The sequence below is a fragment of the Pelobates fuscus genome, chromosome 1, assembly GCF_036172605.1.
Source record: "Pelobates fuscus isolate aPelFus1 chromosome 1, aPelFus1.pri, whole genome shotgun sequence".
In the NCBI taxonomy this organism is placed as follows: Eukaryota; Metazoa; Chordata; class Amphibia; order Anura; family Pelobatidae; genus Pelobates; species Pelobates fuscus.
Genome location: NC_086317.1, coordinates 97,152,676 through 97,173,375, shown reverse-complemented (window position 1 = coordinate 97,173,375; position 20,700 = coordinate 97,152,676). Strand labels below are relative to the sequence as shown.

The 20,700-nt window shown below is 37.8% G+C and overlaps 1 protein-coding gene across 3 annotated transcripts in view; it reads left to right on the top strand.

The window, feature by feature from the left end:
* MID1 (midline 1) overlaps positions 1 to 20,700 on the top strand; it is a 410,087-nt gene that overhangs the window by 310,665 nt on the left and 78,722 nt on the right. For all 3 annotated transcript variants that reach the window (XM_063450101.1, XM_063450099.1, XM_063450100.1), the window contains exon 3: positions 10,767 to 10,862. In XM_063450101.1, coding sequence (XP_063306171.1) covers positions 10,767 to 10,862 — 96 coding nt within the window. The remainder of the gene's footprint in view (positions 1 to 10,766; positions 10,863 to 20,700) is intronic.

Genomic DNA, 20,700 nt, shown 5'->3' with positions numbered 1-20,700 from the left:
AAGGCTATACAAGTAACGTGCAGTAGGGCTGCATAAATAAAGGGATTTAACTCCTAAATGGTATAGAATTGAACAGCGAGACTGCAAGGACATGAACTATACACTAAAACTACTTAATTAAGCTAAAGTTGTTCCAGTGCCTATAGTGTCCCTATAATTCCAAATTTTAGACCAAAATAACTGTATTGGAAACCATTGCTGGTTTGAAACCTTTCACTTTGAATTCTCACTTTGGTGGATACATTTGTTAGTCTAAGTTTTATCAAACTGTAATTGGTGTAGTGTTTGAAGAATAATTTTTAAAAGTTACTGAAATAAATAAATATTTTTAATATGCTGCGTTGAATATGTTCACATAGCATACATATATATAGTATGTTATGTCATTTTTGTTCTAGGACACAGCAAATATTTTGCTGCAAATCTGATCATGTTAATATAGAAAGATAAATGTACTTGACCAGTGAATTCACCTGTGATCTAACCACTTCCTACAACAGAAATAAAGGAAGTTGATTTGTCATTTTTAAACATAACTAGCTTATTCATATTATTAGCTTTGAGGATAAGTCTCCTTGTCAAAAACAAGTGTTCTATTGAGAAAACAATTGAACAGTAAGATGAAAGTATAGTGGTAATATCTTATTATATTGTTTTCTAAGTAATTTAGTTTTGATAAGCTTTCCAATCAATAGATAGATTTTACGAATATTACTTTATTAAAGAGCACTATATGTCATTTTTGTTAATGTAGAAATGAGAAAATACAGCTACAGCATGCCAGCATTTCCTGGGTTCTACATAAAATGTCAAGGTGAAGAGATATATTTAGATTTAGACCGCTTCATCGATTTACTTGTTATAGATATGTTAAGTACTGCGGCATACATACCGCGGTCGCAGCTGCGACCGTGCCCGTCACTCCAGGGGGCCTGCCTCCATCTTTTGCAGCTCCGGCCCGCGCTGCAAACTGCTGGGGCCGCTGTCCAAGGGTCCATCGTGTGGCCCATGCTGTCAGGGCCACCTTATGGATGTGGATGGTAAGGGGGCCCGGTCAGCGCTGGGCGCTTTAACAGCGCGACAGGGGCCCCCTGTGATTATATCACAGAGCTGGGAGGAAGTGACCGCATGTCACTCCTCCCAGCTAACACACAGACTGCGCGGGAGGAAGGAGGAGGGAGTCAGAGTGACAACCTGAGCCACCACTGGACCCCAGGGAATGTCACCCTCCTACACCTTAAAGGTAGGAAACAGGAGGGTGACTTTAAAATTTTGTGTGTGTGTTTGTTTGTTTGTTTGTGTGTATGTGTGTGTGTGTGTCTGTATGTATGTATGTATGTGTGTATGTCTGTGTGTCTGTATGTATGTGTGCCTGTGTGTGTGTCGGTCTGTATGTATGTATATGTCTGTGTGTGTCGGTCTGTATGTATGTATGTGTCTGTGTGTCTGTATGTATGTATGTATGTATTTGTGTGTGTCTGTCGGGGGAAGTGGAGGGGGCACAGATCAGTTTCGCACCGGGGCCCCATGGATTGGGTGTACGCCACTGGTTAAGTACCTCCTGAATGTTAATTTATATGTGTACTGCCCCAGCCTGAACACACACATGATCTATTTGCTTTCTGTCCAAATTATTTTTTAGACTGTGATATCAGTCAATTTACTGTTCCATAATGATTTTTTAAATCAACATGCATTTAATAGTTTTTTTTTTATATCATTGATTTGTACACTATCTTCTTCAGTTATTCAGATATATTATATTCTACAAACATGTGATGCTGTTGGATTTATAGAATATAATAGAATTAAGAGCTTATCCCTGATTACTTATATCTACATAGTATGAGCATTCTCTTATAAGGGTTCTCATATTTTGAATCCAAAATGCCTGTGATATGCAAAAATGTAAAACAAAATGTAAACATTACTTGCGCAAGTGCATTACAAGTGTGCAATGCGTTGGATCTCAGAATAAATTGACCCTCAGGTGCCCCCTACTGTAGAGTCTGCCATGAGGCATCACTTGTTTGACCCCACAGTATCCTAAAAAAGTCCTTAAGTAATTCTTAAAATGAAAGATGTAAAATATTCTGGTCTTACTGGTCAGTTTTGATCAGTTAAAATATGTTCAATGAGGTATTTAAAAAGACTGTTTTGTGGCTGTTTCGGTACATATTACCATCACATATTAAATAAATTCACATAAGGAAATTGTAAGTAGAATACATTGCGATAGACAAGCAAACATCTAATATAATAAACACAGTCAATTTGAAAAATTCCCATATTTAATAACTTTGAAAAATTGCAAATTAAAGGATTTTTTGTTAATTTACTGAATATCTAAAACAAAAAACATGTGGGACTTCCTTAAAGCAGCACTGTCATGGCCGAACCCAGGTTTTTTTTTACCCCCCCTCCTGACTTCACTACATCTAACTTCCCCCAGTGCTCCCCACAACTTCCTAAACCTTTAAAATTAAAATCTCCTGAATGCCCCTACTCGCTATGCCGAGAATAGGGGCATGTCTACTAGCGGTGGGTGGGGGCCCTATATTACAATAATGGGGAGGGACCTATTGTCCTCCCCCCGGCCTAGGTCACCCCCATTTTATTTCAGGGCCCCCACCTGCCGCTCAGGGGTGGGGGCTGTGGGAGAGGACAATAGGTACCCCCTGTTGTAATATAGGGCCCCCACCCACCACTCATGGGTGGGGGCCAGGAGAGAGGACAATACGTCCCCCCTTATTGTAATTTAGGGCCCCCACCCCCCGCTTAGGGGAGGAGAACAATAGGCCCCCCCCCGTTTTATTTCAGGGCCCACACCCGCCGCTCAGGGTAGATAGCTCCCTGATACCGTGGGAATTAGGGAGCTATCTACTAAGCGGCCTCAAGATGCAGGCATGGCACGAATAGATAGGAATTGAATTCATTCAAATGAAATTGCGATCCAACCAAAAGTCCAGAATTTCATCCTAACATGAATAGACAAACGGCTCTCATTCTGTTAGGATGAAAATTGGTAGTATTGCCGCCGTTCTGGCTAAATAACAGGACGTTCAGGAATATGGAAAGGAGGCATCGCGAGAACAAGGAGGAAAAGTGAGAATTGTGGGAAAATTTCTCTTACCACAGGAAACGGAGCACACATTAAAGGATCACTATAGGGTCAGGAACACAAACATGTATTCCTGACCCTATAATGCGAAACCCACTATTTAGGTGGCTTGCCCCCCCTAACCCCCCTATAAAAGTCTAAAACTCACCTTATTTCCAGCGCTGCATGAGTTCCAGTCCGAATAAATGCATCTCTATAAGGAAAGTTTAGTGTCTCCATGCAGAGCGCGGAGACGCTGAACATCAGGGCTGCTTACTGTGCAGCCCTGAGCCAGGAAGCCCCTCCAGTGGCCATTTAAGGAGTGGCCACTTGGAGGTGTCCCTACAGGCAATGTAAATAATGCCTTTTCTCTGAAACAGCAGTGTTTACATGAAAATGCCCGAAGGGAGCTATTATACTCACCAGAACAACTACATTAAGCTGCAATTGTTCTGGTGACTATAGTTTCCCTTTAAAGAAAGGTAAGTTTGGCATGACAGTGCCGCTTTAACACATAAGATATAAATAGGAACTGTCAGATTTTTGTAGTCATCCAAGTAAGCAGTATTGGGGTATATGAATTTTTAAAGAATAAGCAGATGTACAGCCTCCTCTGTTAGTAGTTATGGTGCTGTCATTGTCACCTTGGCATTGCTACTGTGTATTCAAAATGATGGAGTATGAAAGACCCCATGAGGTGGCTGATGTTAATGTGATCGTAAGGTCGTTTGAGCAGGGCCTTTCACACCCCTTTCTCTAATTGTAAAATGCTGCGGAATATGTATTTTTAAATATAGTATATATAAATACTAGTGCTACTACTAATATGCATAGCGATGCCATAGGTATCTGTTACACACTGAGTAAACAAGGTGTCAAAAGTTTCTGCTATTTATGCGTATTCTGCCTAGTTTTGTCGTACCTAAAGTTAAACCTACACAAATAACTATTTTTCCAACTTATAACATAGGAAAGTGTTGGGAGGCTATTGCCCATGACTAATTAGCATCTCTTCATAGAGTTAAACTATTTTGGTTTCTGTTTATGCAGCCCTAGCTACACCTCCTCTGGTTGTAACTCACATGGCCTCTATGAAAAACGTATCATTTTCAAACTGATGTTACAGCACAGTGTGTTTACTGTAGAACATTTTATCTCCTCTCCTGTTAATTGAACTTGTCCTTCACTATCCTCTTCGGACTCATCCACTTTTTCATGTTTCTTTCCCATATGCCATGTTCAAAATTCCCCCACGTGTCTCTTCACAACTCCCATTTTACAATGACAGTGCTTCCCCAAGCAGCATATCTGGAAATTGTTTGCTTTCTGTACCATGCTACAGCTCACCTACTCACCATTCACACGCGCGGCTCTGTGAGAGAGCAAAGCACGTGAACTCACCTCCAGTCCCCGCCTCTCATCCTTCACACACAGCGCCAAGCCATAAAGTTGAAAACGAGACCTGTCACCAGGTCTCACATAATGGGGATCTGCCATTGCTGCGTTTTCATTGGCCGACTGTGATGATGCAGTTTCCTTTGACTGTAGGTGAGCATGCTTAGTTGTTCCTATGCATAATTTTGAATGCTGACTGCTGCTGGCCCGTTGTCATGCACCCCTACCATATTTGTTTTTTTATATGGTCAACATTTAACATTGTACCAAAATTCCATATTTGTTTCAAACTTGCTTAAAGGACCACTCTAGGCACCCAAACCACTTCAGCTTAATGAAGTGGTCTGGGTGCCAGGTCCCTCTAGGTTTATCCCTTTTTTTTTTTTTTTTTTTAAACATAGCAGTTTCAGAGAAACTGCTATGTTTATAATAGGGTTAATCCAGCCTCCAAATCCTCTAGTGGCTGTCTCATTGACAGCCGCTAGAGGCGCTTGCGTGATTCTCACTGTGAAAATCACAGTGAGAACACGCAAGCGTCCATAGGAAAGCATTGTAAATGCTTTCCTATGAGACCGGCTGAATGTGCGCGCAGCTCCTGCCGCGCATGCGCATTCAGCCGAAAGGGAGGATCGGAGGCGGAGAGGAGGAGGAGAGCTCCCCGCCCGGCGCTGGAATAAAGGTAAGTTTTAACCCTTTCTTCTCCCCAGAGCCCGGCGGGAGGGGGGCCCTGAGGGTGGGGGCACCCTCAGGGCACTATAGTGCCAGGAAAACGAGTATGTTTTCCTGGCACTATAGTGGTCCTTTAATATGGCTCAAAATAAGTCCTCTAACAGCCTTAGTAATCCATTTGATGGGAGCGTATGTATCTTGTGATAATCAAATAGCTGGATGAGCATCATGGGAAATTTAAAAGCTAGAGTGGCAAAGGTTTGCATCAATTCCTTAAATTATGTTGTCAAAGGAAGAGTTAAAACACTGTTTACTGGCAATTACAGCACAGGCAACTATTTCCCTACTGGCTTTCATTGAAATTCAGATACATTGTGCCAAGAAGGATGAAAGATTTTAAGGATTCTTTGTGAAGAGCAAGCCATTCCACAGGTAACTAACAGGACATCATTATTTTCACACATGAACTCCAACAAGGGCTCCTGTGTGCTTGAAACTAAAGCCCTTGAGTAAAGTTACTGATGCAAGGTAGAGAAACGGAAAGGCCTCTTCAATCCCCTTTCAGTTTTCTGTCCAGAGGATGGCTACATTTTCACAGATCTCTTCAATTTATTTGTCTGCTTTTGAAACACTAAACTTTTAATGTGTTTTTTTGTTGTTTTTGTTTTCATGGCAAGAAAATGAAACTCCACATTTTTATTGTGTTCGTATCTCCCTCATCTTAGACGTCATTCTTTAAAAAAAAAAAAAAAAAAAAAAACCTGTTCACCTTTAGCACATCATGTAGAATGCGTACCAATAGGTAAAATGCAAATCTTGGCTAACTTAGAGAGTTTATCCGCCCTTGTGCATTTAAACCTGGCAAACACTTCTTTATAAGGACAAAGGCGTCTTACATTGTTAAATCCTGTATTTCCAGTTAAAAGGTTGCTGATACTTATGTAATGAAAGTTAAACAGATGCTGATATTTATATAATAAAATACATTTTGGAATATCCTTCCCTTCACTTAAATTAAGAATGAACTATGATATCTAGAGTTTAAAGTAGATCACCATCATTGTGGAACTAGATAATGCTCCAGGATTGTAACAAAAACCATCATTTAGCCAGTTTTACTGTTGTATGATCATGATTCTTAGAGGCATTCTATCTTTAGGTATTGGTTGAGTTAAAGGAATACTGTAGTGTTGGGAATACAATTGCTGCTCTCCTCTCTGTAGGTTCCCGCCTCTTGGCTGAGATTATCAATCTTGATGATCTCAGCCAATCCATTGATTCTTCATCGTAAAGAATAGGGGGGTGGGGGGAGGGAGCTAGTGTGCTTGCACATCAAATTGTTGCGGTGTACCTATCAAATGCTGCTCTATAAGTTTGACTCAGTTCTCAATGTGGAAGCACCTCTTGTGGCTGTGTGAAAGACCGTTCTAAAGGTATTCTTGACCCAGGAATTTAAACAATGCAGTTCTATATTACAGAGTTAAAGCTATATTTTTTGTATAGTCAATGTGTCTGTGTACGTGCGTCTTTGTGTGCTTTTGTTTGTGTCAATCTGTGAATGTGTGTTTCTGTGTCAGTACACGACTGCGTGTGTTTATGTGCACATGTGTATACTTCAGTGTGCCTGTGTGTGTGTGTGTATGTCTATGCCTGTGTATGCTTGTGTGTTTGTGCAATTATGGCTTTATGTGAGTGTTGTGTCTCTATGTAGTTAACAGAGTGTGTGCCTATGTATGTATGTGCGAGTGTGTGTCTTTATGAATGCATCTGTGGATGTTTAAAGAGGCATATCTTGCAGGTGTTAGGAAGTAGAATTTTTAGGAAGGGGTCACCAAGTTTTAGGCTCAAGCCCTGGGTCTGTTTTGATCTTAGCAACGTCCCAGGGTTTATGGTTTAACTACGTAAAGTTGTCCAGGCAGTGCCCATCAGCTCTACCTTTCTCAAGCATTTTTCTCAATATGTAGCCAATTATAGGTTGAGAGTGTCAGCTGATGCTTTCAGCCTCTCTTGATGCCTAGTATGAGGTTTCCTAAAGGCGCACAACTGAGGCATAAATGGTTTAACTCCTTAAGGAAAGTTGGCGCCAAGGCCGTCCAGGCACCATAACAAGTTTATTGAGACAGAGTTTATGGTGCCAGCATGTTCATTTAAAAATCTGTACTGTACAACTAATTGATTTAAAAATCCGAACTCTGGGAGAAATTTGTGGAGCATTCGTTCAGTCCATACATGTTGCAGGATATGACGCTAGTATTGTAGTCTTTTATTTTGGCAATTTTTATTTTAATAAACTGCTCTTGAATATATTATCAACGCTGGTATTTTATTTCTTTTTTTGTGTGTTAGGATTTACATGAGGGTTACAGCAGCTGATAGCACTATAAATTCACAGAGCAAATGCCATATTGCAATGTATTATTTTTTTAACTTTAATTACATTTATACAAGTCTGTTGATACTGAATCAATAATCATGATAATCTCATATAATTTCTACGAAGCAGCGTACTGGCTTTGTCTAGAGGTAAGTCCTTTGCCATGATTAGAACAAATGTCTTCAACGCACTGTTTGAAGATTCTAATTTAGAGTCATGGTTAAGTGACAGTGACCCCCACCTCTCGCAGGTGCTCCCATTACTGTCGACAGCTGCCATTTTTCCTATTCAATAGCAAGTCATAATAAATGCTAACTGTATCACTCACAGTAGGCCATGCAGTAAAAACACATTGCTAGAATTCATTTCATTCCTTGCCATTACTCCTTATTATGACAACATCATTCTGCACCACAAGATACAGGCCATTCTGTCACTTATCCAACTGTAAATAGATAAATGGGACTGTGCATCGAGTCAGACAAGTGGCTTCACAGGTTGCACCTTGTATATTCTGCAAATGTGTCTTAGGCTTGTTATCTTGTTTAAAGAAAAGTGATAATAGAAAGGGTTTTTCTTTTTTTTGCAATAGGCCTACAGCTGAGGTTTTGAAATATTACCCAGGGGAGGTCTAATAGGTCATAACACTAGCTACAACGCTTACTATAGAAGCTACAGATTTTGCCCTACTGCAAAGATGTATCCTTCACCCACAATTTCGGTAGTGTCATTGTAAAACCATAGCGTTCTCTCCTACTATATGGGGATACACAGCAACTACTATGTATATCAGTGCGAGATCAATGAATACATATATTTACACCTTTGAATACAGCATTTAAAGTTTGGTATATAAAGAATGTATTTCCCTCTCTTTTTTCAATTTTATTTTATAGAATTTATAATATTGTATATTCTGAAAACTTCAACATCTCTATTTTACTATAAAGATTATTAAAGGGGCACTATAGTCACCAGAACAACTACAGCTTATTGTATTTGTTCTGGTGATTATAATCAGTTCCTTTAGACTTTTTGCAGTAAACAGTTTTTTTTCAGACAAAAGGCAGTGTTTACATTACACCCTAGGGATACCTCCACCTGCCACTCCTCAGATGGCTGCTAGAGATGCGTCCCGGGGCAGTGCTACACAGTGTACAGCACTCCCATTCAGTGTCTCCACCCTCTACATGGAGACTCTGAACTTTCCTCATAGAGATGCATTGATTCAATGTATATCTTTGAGGAGATACTGATTGGCCATAGCTGTGCTTGACTTGAGCTGCAGGCAATAAGTCATATCCTTTTAAAATGGTTTAATTACTTGGTGCAGATTTCAAACCATCCATTTAACCATGTACATAGCTAATACATACAGTTCACTCGATTTTTGCCAAAGTCAGATACTATTAAATTCTGTGATCTTTGAAGTTTCTGTTGAGATGAGAGAGTGCACTGGATCTTGTATGTTAGTGAAATTTATGAACATTGCTGGTAGAAAAGAAATGTTGGGAGGAAGATTTAGTAATGCAAACTGGTACTATTTTGAGTGCAAACTGCTAAATGTTGAGAAACATTCTATTAGTTTCCATGGTGATTGCTCCATAGTCAGCACTTTGCTCAAGAATAGCACTTGCTTTTGACTTGATTAATCCCCCATAATGTTTGTTAAGCCTGTATCTGCTACAATCTCATCTTTATCTTATTTTCACATTGTGATCTAATTTCTTCCAGTTGTTATCTCATGGATCCATTGTTTTACTGGTTAATCAGTCCATAAATGATTGCCCATTAGCTTTGAATGATATGTACTTATCTGTATTCCCTAGTGACCTGTTTATAGTCTTATTGTTACCACTGTTGTAACTTTCAAATTTGTAAGATAATACATAATGGTTACCTGCTTTTAAAATTTGTTACAGTTACACATATGCAGCTCTCTTAAATAATTTAAATTTATTTTTAATCAGTTTGAACCAAAATACAACTTTGTTTATATCGGAAATGTACCAAGTATTTTTTTTTAACATTTTGACATTCCTGGAAAGGCGCCATCACTTTAAAATGTATACCATGAAGCAAATGAAGAGAAGAAGTTACATGAAATAATTTATATTAAAGGTACTATACAATATTTTGCTGCCTGAGTGATGCAAAAGGAAGTGTTTACAGTTACTCATACCCTATCACTGATAGCATCATAACACATCCCAGCCAATCAGTGATTGCTCTCACCAAATCGGTGGTCATATAGTGACATGATCTCATACATATAGAAAAAAAATGAAAATAAATAAAATTACATTTTACAAAAATTATATACCGGTTTAAATTTGTTCAAACTGCATTTTGAGATTAATATACATATATATTTAAATCAAAATATATTTAGAATGATGTTATAAATACATCATACAGGTGATCACGTAGCATTGTATAAAGGTATAAACAGGATTACTGCCTCTTTAACTTCGAGATGGAATAATTTTCAATTAACAGAGAATATGGTTACCTGTTTTTACTACTCCCTCACGTATTTCCTTTACCACTTATTTTCGAAATAATTTTCATATATTTTCATATAGTTATGGCTTCCAATTTAAATTAAAACTACTATTTAAACACTATTTTAAAATACTTATTAATACTAATACTTATTAATATTTAAAAAAAGAGAGGGATGTATTGTTCCCCTTCTCAATTGTTATTCCGAAACCCTATAGATCAGGGGTGTCCAAAAGGTAGGTCCCCAGAAGTTATAGAACTAACACTCCCATGCTGATGCTTTGTATGCCTTTTAGAATACCTTTAGAATGACAAAGCATAATGGAAAATGTAGTTCTATCTGGCGATCTACCTTTTGGGCACCAGTGCTATAGACCTTTTTACCAAGTGGGGCTTACCCTTTGGTAGGAAACATGATTTAAAGTTAGAAGTTAAAAGACTAAAAAGAATTGTGATGACGCAGAAAGAAAGGGTAGTAGATACATGGAGTAGTCTTCAGGGAAAATGTTATAATTCGAGTAGAGTAAAGGAGTTTATAACAATTCTCATGTTCAAAAAGACTCTGAAGGAAAAATAAGCAAAATCGCTGAGATACGACAGAGCTGTTCTACTTTTAGTCATACATTCTTACTTTATTCTTCATGCATTTTACGCATTCAGTGCAAATTATCTGCCGTCATTCCAGCAGGTCAAAAAAACTTTGTTTTGCTTTTATCTTTACAGCAAAGCCTCGAAAGCAACCTAGCAAGTCTCATCAAGAGAAACACTGAGATGGAAATGCTGTTGGCCAAGCTTATTCAGACCTGTCAACATGTAGAGGTGAGTAATTCCAGAAAATTCAATTACTTCTGAAACAGTGTCACCTTTTTCGTGAATTTTATCAAAACATACGCCCAATCTCGGGAAAGTGAAATCCAGAAATATTAAAAAATATAGTTTTAAATTATTTCAGTCGTTAACTTTATGATAAATCAGTTATAATTAATCTTTAAAAAGAATATCTGTTTATTAGCGGATTATAGAGAATGACATGGAGTACTAGAAGAAACACGAAGCAAGCATCATGGAAGTGGTTTTGAACACATAGTTGTCTCTAACATTAAGGCCCATTGTTTGTTGGATGTGAAATAGAATAGGATGTTAATATTACTGACGCTGTCTTCCAATCAAGGACTCCCCATTCATAAAACTGGCTTGAAAAAAAACATACCCTTTTCAGGCCAGTTTCATAAATGAGAGAGGTGCAGGGAGATTCGGCACTGAAACTCAAAATTTGGGGGTAAACCATTCAAGAACAGTTTAACCTCTTAAGGTGAGGCAGCGTCAGGGACCTTCAGGCACCATTTTGATTATTATGGTGCCCAAACTGATCTTGTAAGGATTTGGTTGAGTATTTATTTTGAGCTTAAGCTGTATATGTGGATATACAGCTCATATTAGAGAGGCGTGCATCACTTGACATTTTATTTTTTTAAACCAGGAAGCAAACACTTTTAAACAAATATACAGACCAAAAAAAAAGGACATTTTTAAAAAGTCAAAAACATTTATAAACTTACTATGAACTTGTCCAGACTGCATTGGTGGGAACGCCTTTTAAGCCAGAAGAGTTTTTTTTAGCCTCCCCACTGTATGTTATCCACCCATCTCAGTTTCAGACCAGTCCACTAATGACAGAAACAGGGCATTGTTGTGCAGCAGCAGAAGAGAGAAATGTGACACCAAAGTTGATGAGAACTTCCAACTGCACATATGTAACTCTGTCAGGCATGCCCAATCAACTTTTCCTGCATTCCTAGGGATAGGACACTGATTGGTTAGATCAGTGGTCCACCTGGAGTGGGTGTGGAGAACATCAGAAAGAAGAAGCAGGTAAGTATTAAAAAGAAGTATATAAATAAATATTTTCAGCCTGCGGAGTGAGGAAAGTGCCTCATTCAAAGTGAGACATATCCCTTTAACCCCTTAAGGACCAAACTTCTGGAATAAAAGGGAATCATGACATGTCACACATGTCATGTGTCCTTAAGGGGTTAAAGGATTAGGTCAGGGGTAAGCATCCTTTGGAACTTAAGATGTTGTGGACTACATCTCCTCTAATCCTTTGCCAGCATTACATCTGTAAAAGCATTATGGGAGATGTATAACCAGAAAAATCTCCTTCACGAAGAAAGTGTGTTATATCAAAAAAAGTTCTTTACATATAAAAATAGCAGCTATAGTAATATACACCTTCTAGTGGTACAAGATATACTTGTACCTTTAGTGGAGCGCTAAAATGCAAAATTAAGGGGAATGACCTATCCCACGTTTATGTTGACATGCACAGAAATAATTCAGAACATAAAAAGGCAAAAAAGAGAATACAAAGTATAGTGCAGATGATAAGGGTATTACAATATTAATAACTTAATGAAATGAGGCCACTCACATGTAGTGGAGCCTATATATATATATATATATATATATATATATATATATATATATGTATATATATATATATATATATATATATATATATGATGGCTCCGTATAAAAATAACAGCCTTTTATATGGAGGCATATATTATGGGAGATGTAGTTCACAAAATCGAGAGTGATGAAGGTTGCCTATCCCTGGATGACTGCACACATCACCCAGGTTACTACTATATGAAGGCCTTTACTGCTCTCCATATTGGTTTTAGACTTTAGCTACTTGGAATTATTAGATGTTTTCTTGCTTGCATAATTTATTTATCTATCTAAGAAGAATCTATTATTTTGTTATCTACATAGAGATCTGATTTTGTCTTAAGCCAGTCTGTATTTCCTGGATCACATAATCACATGCGCAAGGTTTTAAGGCACTCCCCTAAATTCATATGAATGTAAAATAAACAATTCTCTGATCTAGAATGTGGTTTCTTCCAAGGATTGTTACTTTCATCAACTGTATTCTTGAACGGATTTTCATTTGTAAGTTTAGACATTTTATTATTAGGCAGCACTTGGCCATGGTACATCTGCTTTTACTTTTCAGACAAAATCTTACAGAAAAAAAAATGAAGCTTGGATTATCAGAAGAGGCTTTTTTTCCCCCTTGTTCTAGTAAAGAGTTTAGTGAGGGATCACTTTGATGTAGGAAGCTTCAGATAAATTTGACTAAGCACCTCTAATTAGAATCCTGACAGCATGTGATCAAAGGAAAAACACAAATCACGTATGTTACCTGGCATATGTGTAAATGCTGTCATTATAATAAAGATGCTGGTTTGATTAGAAACCACACAATGCTTTCATTTAAAGGTTCTTAGCAACGTTATGTGATGGTGTGGATTTGCCATACATTGGACTGGAGTAAAAAAACACACAAAAAAAAACACACACACACACACACACACACACACACATAGTATGTGTGTGAATCTGTTTTTCCCCAATCTCAATAATCAGCCTTTTCATTACTTTCATTACCATTCTGTTGTATCAGTCATCACCATGGCTTCTATGCATAATCTCATTAATGAGACTTAACAATGGCAACAGCAAGTGTCATCAAACCAACATTAACGTTATCACGTGTTATGGCGCCACCGATTGTGATGATGTCAGTTATGCACTCATAGACTAGTGTGAGGTTTTCTTTCGGACACACTAATTAACAGCTTAATCCTCAGAATTAACCAAATGTGATATATAAAGCTGCAAACCCACTCCAATACTGCTTTCCGATAAAACCTTTTGGAGTTTCACTTTTTTTGTTCTCATTTAAAAAAAAAACACAGTCTGCCAAGGACCAGAAATCAGAAATCAGAAATCCATGAATATTTTAATGGTCCATTAAGGATATTCTAGTGGTCTATTTTTTATTTTTTATTTTTTTTTTATCTGGGAAAAATGCCAAAAAAGGATAAGTCTCTATTTTGGACCTTATGTAACGCCTTCCCCTCTGCATTGCTCAGGAGGCCTATAGAGTAGTTCTTCTCTCACAGGTCACTGTCAAGACCCTAGTAAAAAATCATCATGTGCATCATGCGTGGGCTGGCTTTATGAGCTGTATATATATATAGTCCTAACATAATAACTGAAAAATAAACATGCCACAAGTGAAAACAGCCCAGGGAATAAAGAATATAATAAATAATTTCTTTGTTGTGCTTTTTTAATCATGCCATTGCACGGTATATATGTGTAGTCTGTTTTTAATTGGCCAGCGTCCAGTCATCTCCCTGGTGTTACTGTAAACACCTCTTGACCTCTTCAATAATTATCCTCTTGATGAAAATGTTCACCTGCCAGAATGGATTAAATTCCATCAAATATGCCTTGGAATCATCACATTCATATGAATACTGTATGACGATTGAATTACACCGGAGCAATGAATTCAATTATCTAAAGCATCCTGCACAACTGTTCTAACAAAAAGGAACCTGTTCAAGTATTATTAATACATTCATATAACTTAACAAGACAGACATTTCACGTTAGCGCTACTCTTCAATTCAATTATTTGGAACCACTAGGGGCACATGACGTATGGTGCTTTTTTTATGTAGAATGGATGTCTCATAGAATTCTGAGAGTGTGATAAAATTACCATTCACATCGTTTCTGTGTTTAAAGCAGATTTATTTTTTTTATCTGCTTTTCTAATCTGTAAATAATACATACCAGTATTTTTGAGACCATACTTTTGTGTTATAAAAATTTTGTTCATGTTTCTTATGGCTCTCTATAATATAAAGTGTATGTCTGACAATAATCATCACGATAAATTCCTTGCTCGTACCACTTTAATTCACTACATTTTTAATCGTAGTGAATTGAAATCTGAATTGCAAGAGATAGGCACAAACAGCTCTTTTGGCCTGTAGTTTGCCATTCACACTTTATTTCACTAAAATTCCAGCTAAGTGAACAAACCCCATAATCTTTTGAAACAGCTGTATTTAGGGTTTGTCAGCTTCATTGAAAGTTTAAATTCATAATCTTTTTTTTTTTTAATTCTTTCTTTTTGGACAGTCAAAAGTAACAGGACAAGCTTATAGGATATTTTTTCAGTGCACAGGAGTTAACAGACTTTTTCAGTGTACAGGAGTTAACAGACTTTTTCAGTGCACAGGAGTTAACAGAAGCATTACACATGTTACCATTGCACAATTGTAGCGACCATGCTTTTAGAGAAAAGACAATTAACAGTTATACCAGTGATAATCTGTGACAATGTAATCTATACACCCACATGGTAGGCCCCACTTGCCTGCCTTTTTTGTTTAATAGAACAATTGAAAAAGAAAAAAAGTAATAGAAAAACATAAACAACTTCAGCCACATCAGTGTGGTCTAATTGCTGGTATTCTGACCCCCTCAGGAGCCCACACCCCACGTACCAGTGGTCTGCTGCCAGACCGCCACTTGCCCCTCTCAACTAGGTCCTCTTAGTCCCCCAAGTCTGTCCTGGGAGCCCATACTTTCTCAGAGGACTTTGTAAAGTTATGCAATAGTTTCCTTTGATCCTCTGCCCATGATCTTAATTTTAAAAGTATGAATGCGCTGCAAACTGTTTCTATGGAAACCTATATATAGAACTTTGACAACTGACACACTGAGTTCTATTCACTAAGTGAGGAACAACAGTTGAATGGTGTTTGGTTAGTCATACTTTACAGGTTCAAATAAAAACTCACTATGCCGGACCCACGAGCCTATTCACAAATTACAATTTTGGTTTTATCAGCAGTGTTTGCATCATTCGGCTGTCCTTTAGTTAGATGTTAAAATCATCCAAAGCAACAAAGGGATCGCAACCACATGACATCTGGATCACTTTCATTTGTTCAATATAATTCCCTTCTTACAGGTGAATTGCACCCGTATCCATACACCCTTCTAACTTTAGTTCACACCAAAATTGCCAGCTGAATTGTAGTAAAATGATTTCATTGGAAGTAAATTCATTTCCCAAGACGATTTTTATTCAGTTCACTACAATGGAGATTTTTTTAATCTGTTCCCCTGACTTTTTATTTTTTATTTTTAAGATGGGTAATATATATATATTTCCCATCTTTAAAAAACAAAACAAAAAAAAAAAGCTAATTGTGTTCAGTATTTATTAAAGTAATTGTGTTTATTATGTAGAATATTCCAAGAAGAAAAAACTCACAGGCACTCCAACTTCAAGCCACAGGCAGATTTATTATGACAGAATGCAATGCAACGTTTCGACCGGAAAGGTCTTTTTCAAGCTTGAAAAAGACCTTTCCGGTCGAAACGTTGCGTTGCATTCTGTCATAATAAATCTGCCTGCGGCTTGAAGTTGGAGTGCCTGTGAGTTTTTTCTTCTTGGATTATTGTACTGGGGTTGCTGGTCCTGCTCTGGAGCACCCTTGGCCGTTGGGACTGAGTGCGGTTCTCATTACTTACTCTGCTCAATATTATGTAGAATATGTCATCTAGGTATATAAATAGTTGTATTATATATATATATATATATATATATATATATATATATATATATATATATATATATATATATATATATATATATATATATATATATATATATATACTGAGCACCCTTAACTTTTATATTATACGGAAGAATTCAAGGAAGCTGACTGTGGACAGTGTACCTTATGTTGGGATGTGTTCAGAACCCTTAGGTGTTGAACTATTAATAGGGGCTCATGTGTGTGGTGCATGGATGTGATGTTATTGCACAAGAGAGCACATTATCAGCGCTTCCATGTGGCCAGATTAATGTAAATTTTCTGAATTAGTTTGTGAAGAGGGGCGTGTATAATCTCTAGTATACCTACTTATGCAATGCATATAAAATCATTTAGTTAGATAATTTTATTTTTACATGTTGATCATTTTCCTTTAAACTAGACTTTGGATACAACCTGACCATCACGCGATTATTTGCCATATTGTGTCTTTGACATATTTACTATGAATACCTAGAAATTAACCCTACATATGTGTTTGATTCTATCTCTTGAATTGATGAACAGTGTGACTTGCTTAAATGAACTATTATAGTAAAGTAATGTCTGGATAACTTACATCATTATATAGTTAATGGGGATTGATAAAAGGCACAACAACTCATTCCTCAGCATCTGCATGGAACCTGGAAGTCTAAGTGTGTCTTTAAACACAGATCAGTTCTGATTTATTTCCACAGTATGCTTATTTTTTCCTAAAAAATATGTTTAAAGGGTTACTCCAAACACCATGACCACCATGAGTGATTTGAAGTGGTGATGGTACCTGGAGTCTGTATGTGCAACATTTTACTATGCAAAGCCGCACATACGGAGATTAACCCTCTGCTGACGGATGTGTAATGCAACCTCCAGCCGCGTCAATGGGATGTCATTAGTCAGCCCAGAACAAAAAGTTCCGGGCTGGCTATTATCAATCCTGTGCAAAATTGGTATCTGTTGCCACGAAGCACAGCACGCTGGCTCCAGGCAGCCAATGTTGGCGCACAACTCCCCCTCAGTGCCAATCCTGTACTCTCCTTTGCTGCCTTCCACTTTGTCTGCCCATCAGTACGGGAGAATGATATCAGCCAAGGCCTCAGCGATGGAAAAGAGGTAAATTGAAGCTTTTTTTTTTACATTTTATATGCATCAGGGTGGGCAAACTACCACAAGAAGGGTTACATTAACCAAAACCAGTGATTTATATAAACAGATTTTTGGTTGGAGTAACCCTTTACATTACATTACATTATATGATACATTATAGTCCACAGGTTATTTAGCATGAAATATGCTTTTGTTTTGAAGCATGAGGTTGTATATTGATGCAATATTTACATTTATGGTAAATGCATTTGATTAATTGAAGTTAATCGAATGTGTGTCTGCAGAGATAACATGCACTTTCTAACAGCACAAATGTTATATAAAAAACATGCAAAGTTCAGACCTTTATCCCATTATTATTCTGCAAATCTATGTACATACAATGAACTCTATAGACTCTAAGCTCGTTTGAGCAGGGTCCTCTTCAACCTATCGTTCCTGTAAGTTTTTTTTGTAATTGTCCTATTTATAGTTAAAGGGAAACTCCAGTGCCAGGAAAACGGTCCCTCTCCCTCCCACCCCCCAATCCCCAGTTGCTGAAGGGGTGAAAACCCCTTCAGTGACTTACCAGAGGCAGCGACATGTCCCACGTCGCTGCTTCCTCCTCCCCCGCCGCTCCTCCTTCTGCTTATGTCGGCCGGTGGGCGAGACTGATCTCGCCCGCCGGCCGAGGAGACCAAATGCGCATGCGCGGCAATGCCGCGCATGCGCATTAGCGCACCCCATAGGAAAGCATTGAAAACGAATTTCAATGCTTCCCTATGGGGAATAGAGCGACGCTGGAGGTCCTCACACAGCGTGAGGACGTCCAGCGACGCTCTAGCACAGAAAACCTGTGCTAGGGACCAGGAAGTTCCCTCTAGTGGCTGTCTAATAGACAGCCACTAGGGGAGGACTTAACCCTGCAAGGTAATTATTGCAGTTTAAAAAAAACTGCAATAATTACACTTGCAGGGTTAAGGGTAGTGGGAGTTGGCACCCAGACCACTCCAATGAGCAGAAGTGGTCTGGGTGCCTGGAGTGTCCCTTTAACCCCTTAAGGACCAATCTTCTGGAATAAAAGGGAATCATGACATGTCACACATGTCATGTGTCCTTAAGAGGTTAAATCCCCTCTCTTATAATATTTTTAAGCGCTATGGAATCTGTTGGTGCTATATAAATGGCAATAATAATAACACTTTTAGTTTAAATTGATCTCCAAACGAGTGATTAACCTGTTTCTAATGATATATACAAAAATCAGTTATAATTGTCAAAATAATCTGTTCTGGTAAATTAATCTGAAAAGTTATTGTTCTAAATATTAAATATGAATCTGGTGGTAAATATTACAGGTTTTAAAAAACCAAAAGAACGAGTCGTTATTTTTTAAAAGCATGATTTAAATAGTCTTACTGACTAGTAAGATTAGAACTAGCTGGCTATTTGCTTCTTCTCTTGGCTGTTGCATCAAAATGACTTTGTACATGTTGATAATCAGCAATTGGTCCATGTTGTAATATCTCAACAGCTTCTTTATGGCTGACCGATACACTCCGTGCTGGTTTCTTCTTTAATCACTCCCTAGAAGAAGTACAGATTGAAGCACAGTGACACACAAAAATACAGTTTTACTTTTACTTAAAATCACCTATCTCAGCAAACAAATATGGGGATTCGGTTCCACGATAGGGCCACATCGTGTTAAGCCCACCACTGCTCCACAGTACCCTAATATCGTTGGGTCCTACACAGTGGTGTATTTTGGATTTGTGCTGCCCTAAACATGACTAAATTCGGGCACCCCCAAAATCTAAATTTGCCCGCACAATTCGTGTCAGGGCCATTTTTTTTGACTGACAGACACATGCCCTCATTGATACATGCACTGATATACACTCACTGACAGATACACAGTCATTGGCACACACTGTTTTACCAACACACACTTTCACTGACAGACACACATTGACACACACTCACAGGCACACCCATTTTCACTCACAGACACACACTGACAACTACACTCATTCACTCACTCACAGTAAGGTGGACAGCCCCAGAACACGAGGCAAACAAAGCATTTGTCTGGGAGCTTGGGGTGGCATTTTTTGGTGCCCCCCCCTGAAAGTGCCGCCCTAGGCAAATGCCTTGTTTGCCTTGTGGTAAATACATCCCTGGTCCTACACTAATTTTACAATTTTACACCCTTGAAGAAGGCATCCTCCTCTGCAAATTAAACGTATGTAACCTTAAGCCTTGTCCTTTTGTAAGTGAGGAACAGGAAAATGAGCCAGTTGGCACTTGTCTACCAGTTTATTATATCTTTTTATAACATTGGCATTGACTTGTATCAGAATGAATAAGATGTATATAGATTTATATGATGACAACAGATGTTTATGTTTTTTATTTTATTTTTTGTAGCTCTCATAAAGCTGATGAACAACAAATGTTATTTACTTATGGTACAAACAGAAACATAATGCTATACCAAATCATACCTCTGGTCAGGGACAAAGGAAAACATTTTTTTCTCTTTAAAAGCTAATGTTTCTGATTTCAGGTTTAGCTTGAAAATCATTATCTCTTTGTTGTACAGAAAGTCTGCATTCAATGCACAGCTATTATCGAGTTAGAGAAGTTCAAGATTTCCCTTTGATGTTTAGGATTGAAGCGTAGAAAGTCTTGCTCAGCTTTATGTTCAGTGAAATAAACATGTGGGTTTGTTCTGACGTGACTCTCCCCCAAGGACATTGCCGTTTTGTAACAATTACCTTATATCTTGCTGTACAGACAGCAGTCTTTGATAAGGCAATGGATCAAAATCATGCACACAATGATATTGATCACAATGGTTGCCAATCTGGTTTTACTTAGAATGATCCCTATTTATAATTTATTGTTTTTATTGTTGCTCTTATGGAACTGAAATAGATTCATAAGCATTATTTTAAGTGTTTTAGTAGAGGTGATGTGTAGTTTTAGAAAACACTTTAGTCTTACAAATCAAACTTTTTTTTATATATAATGCTGGTGTGCTATAACATAATTTTTACTATTGGCAATGCAACACCACAGTGCCCTAA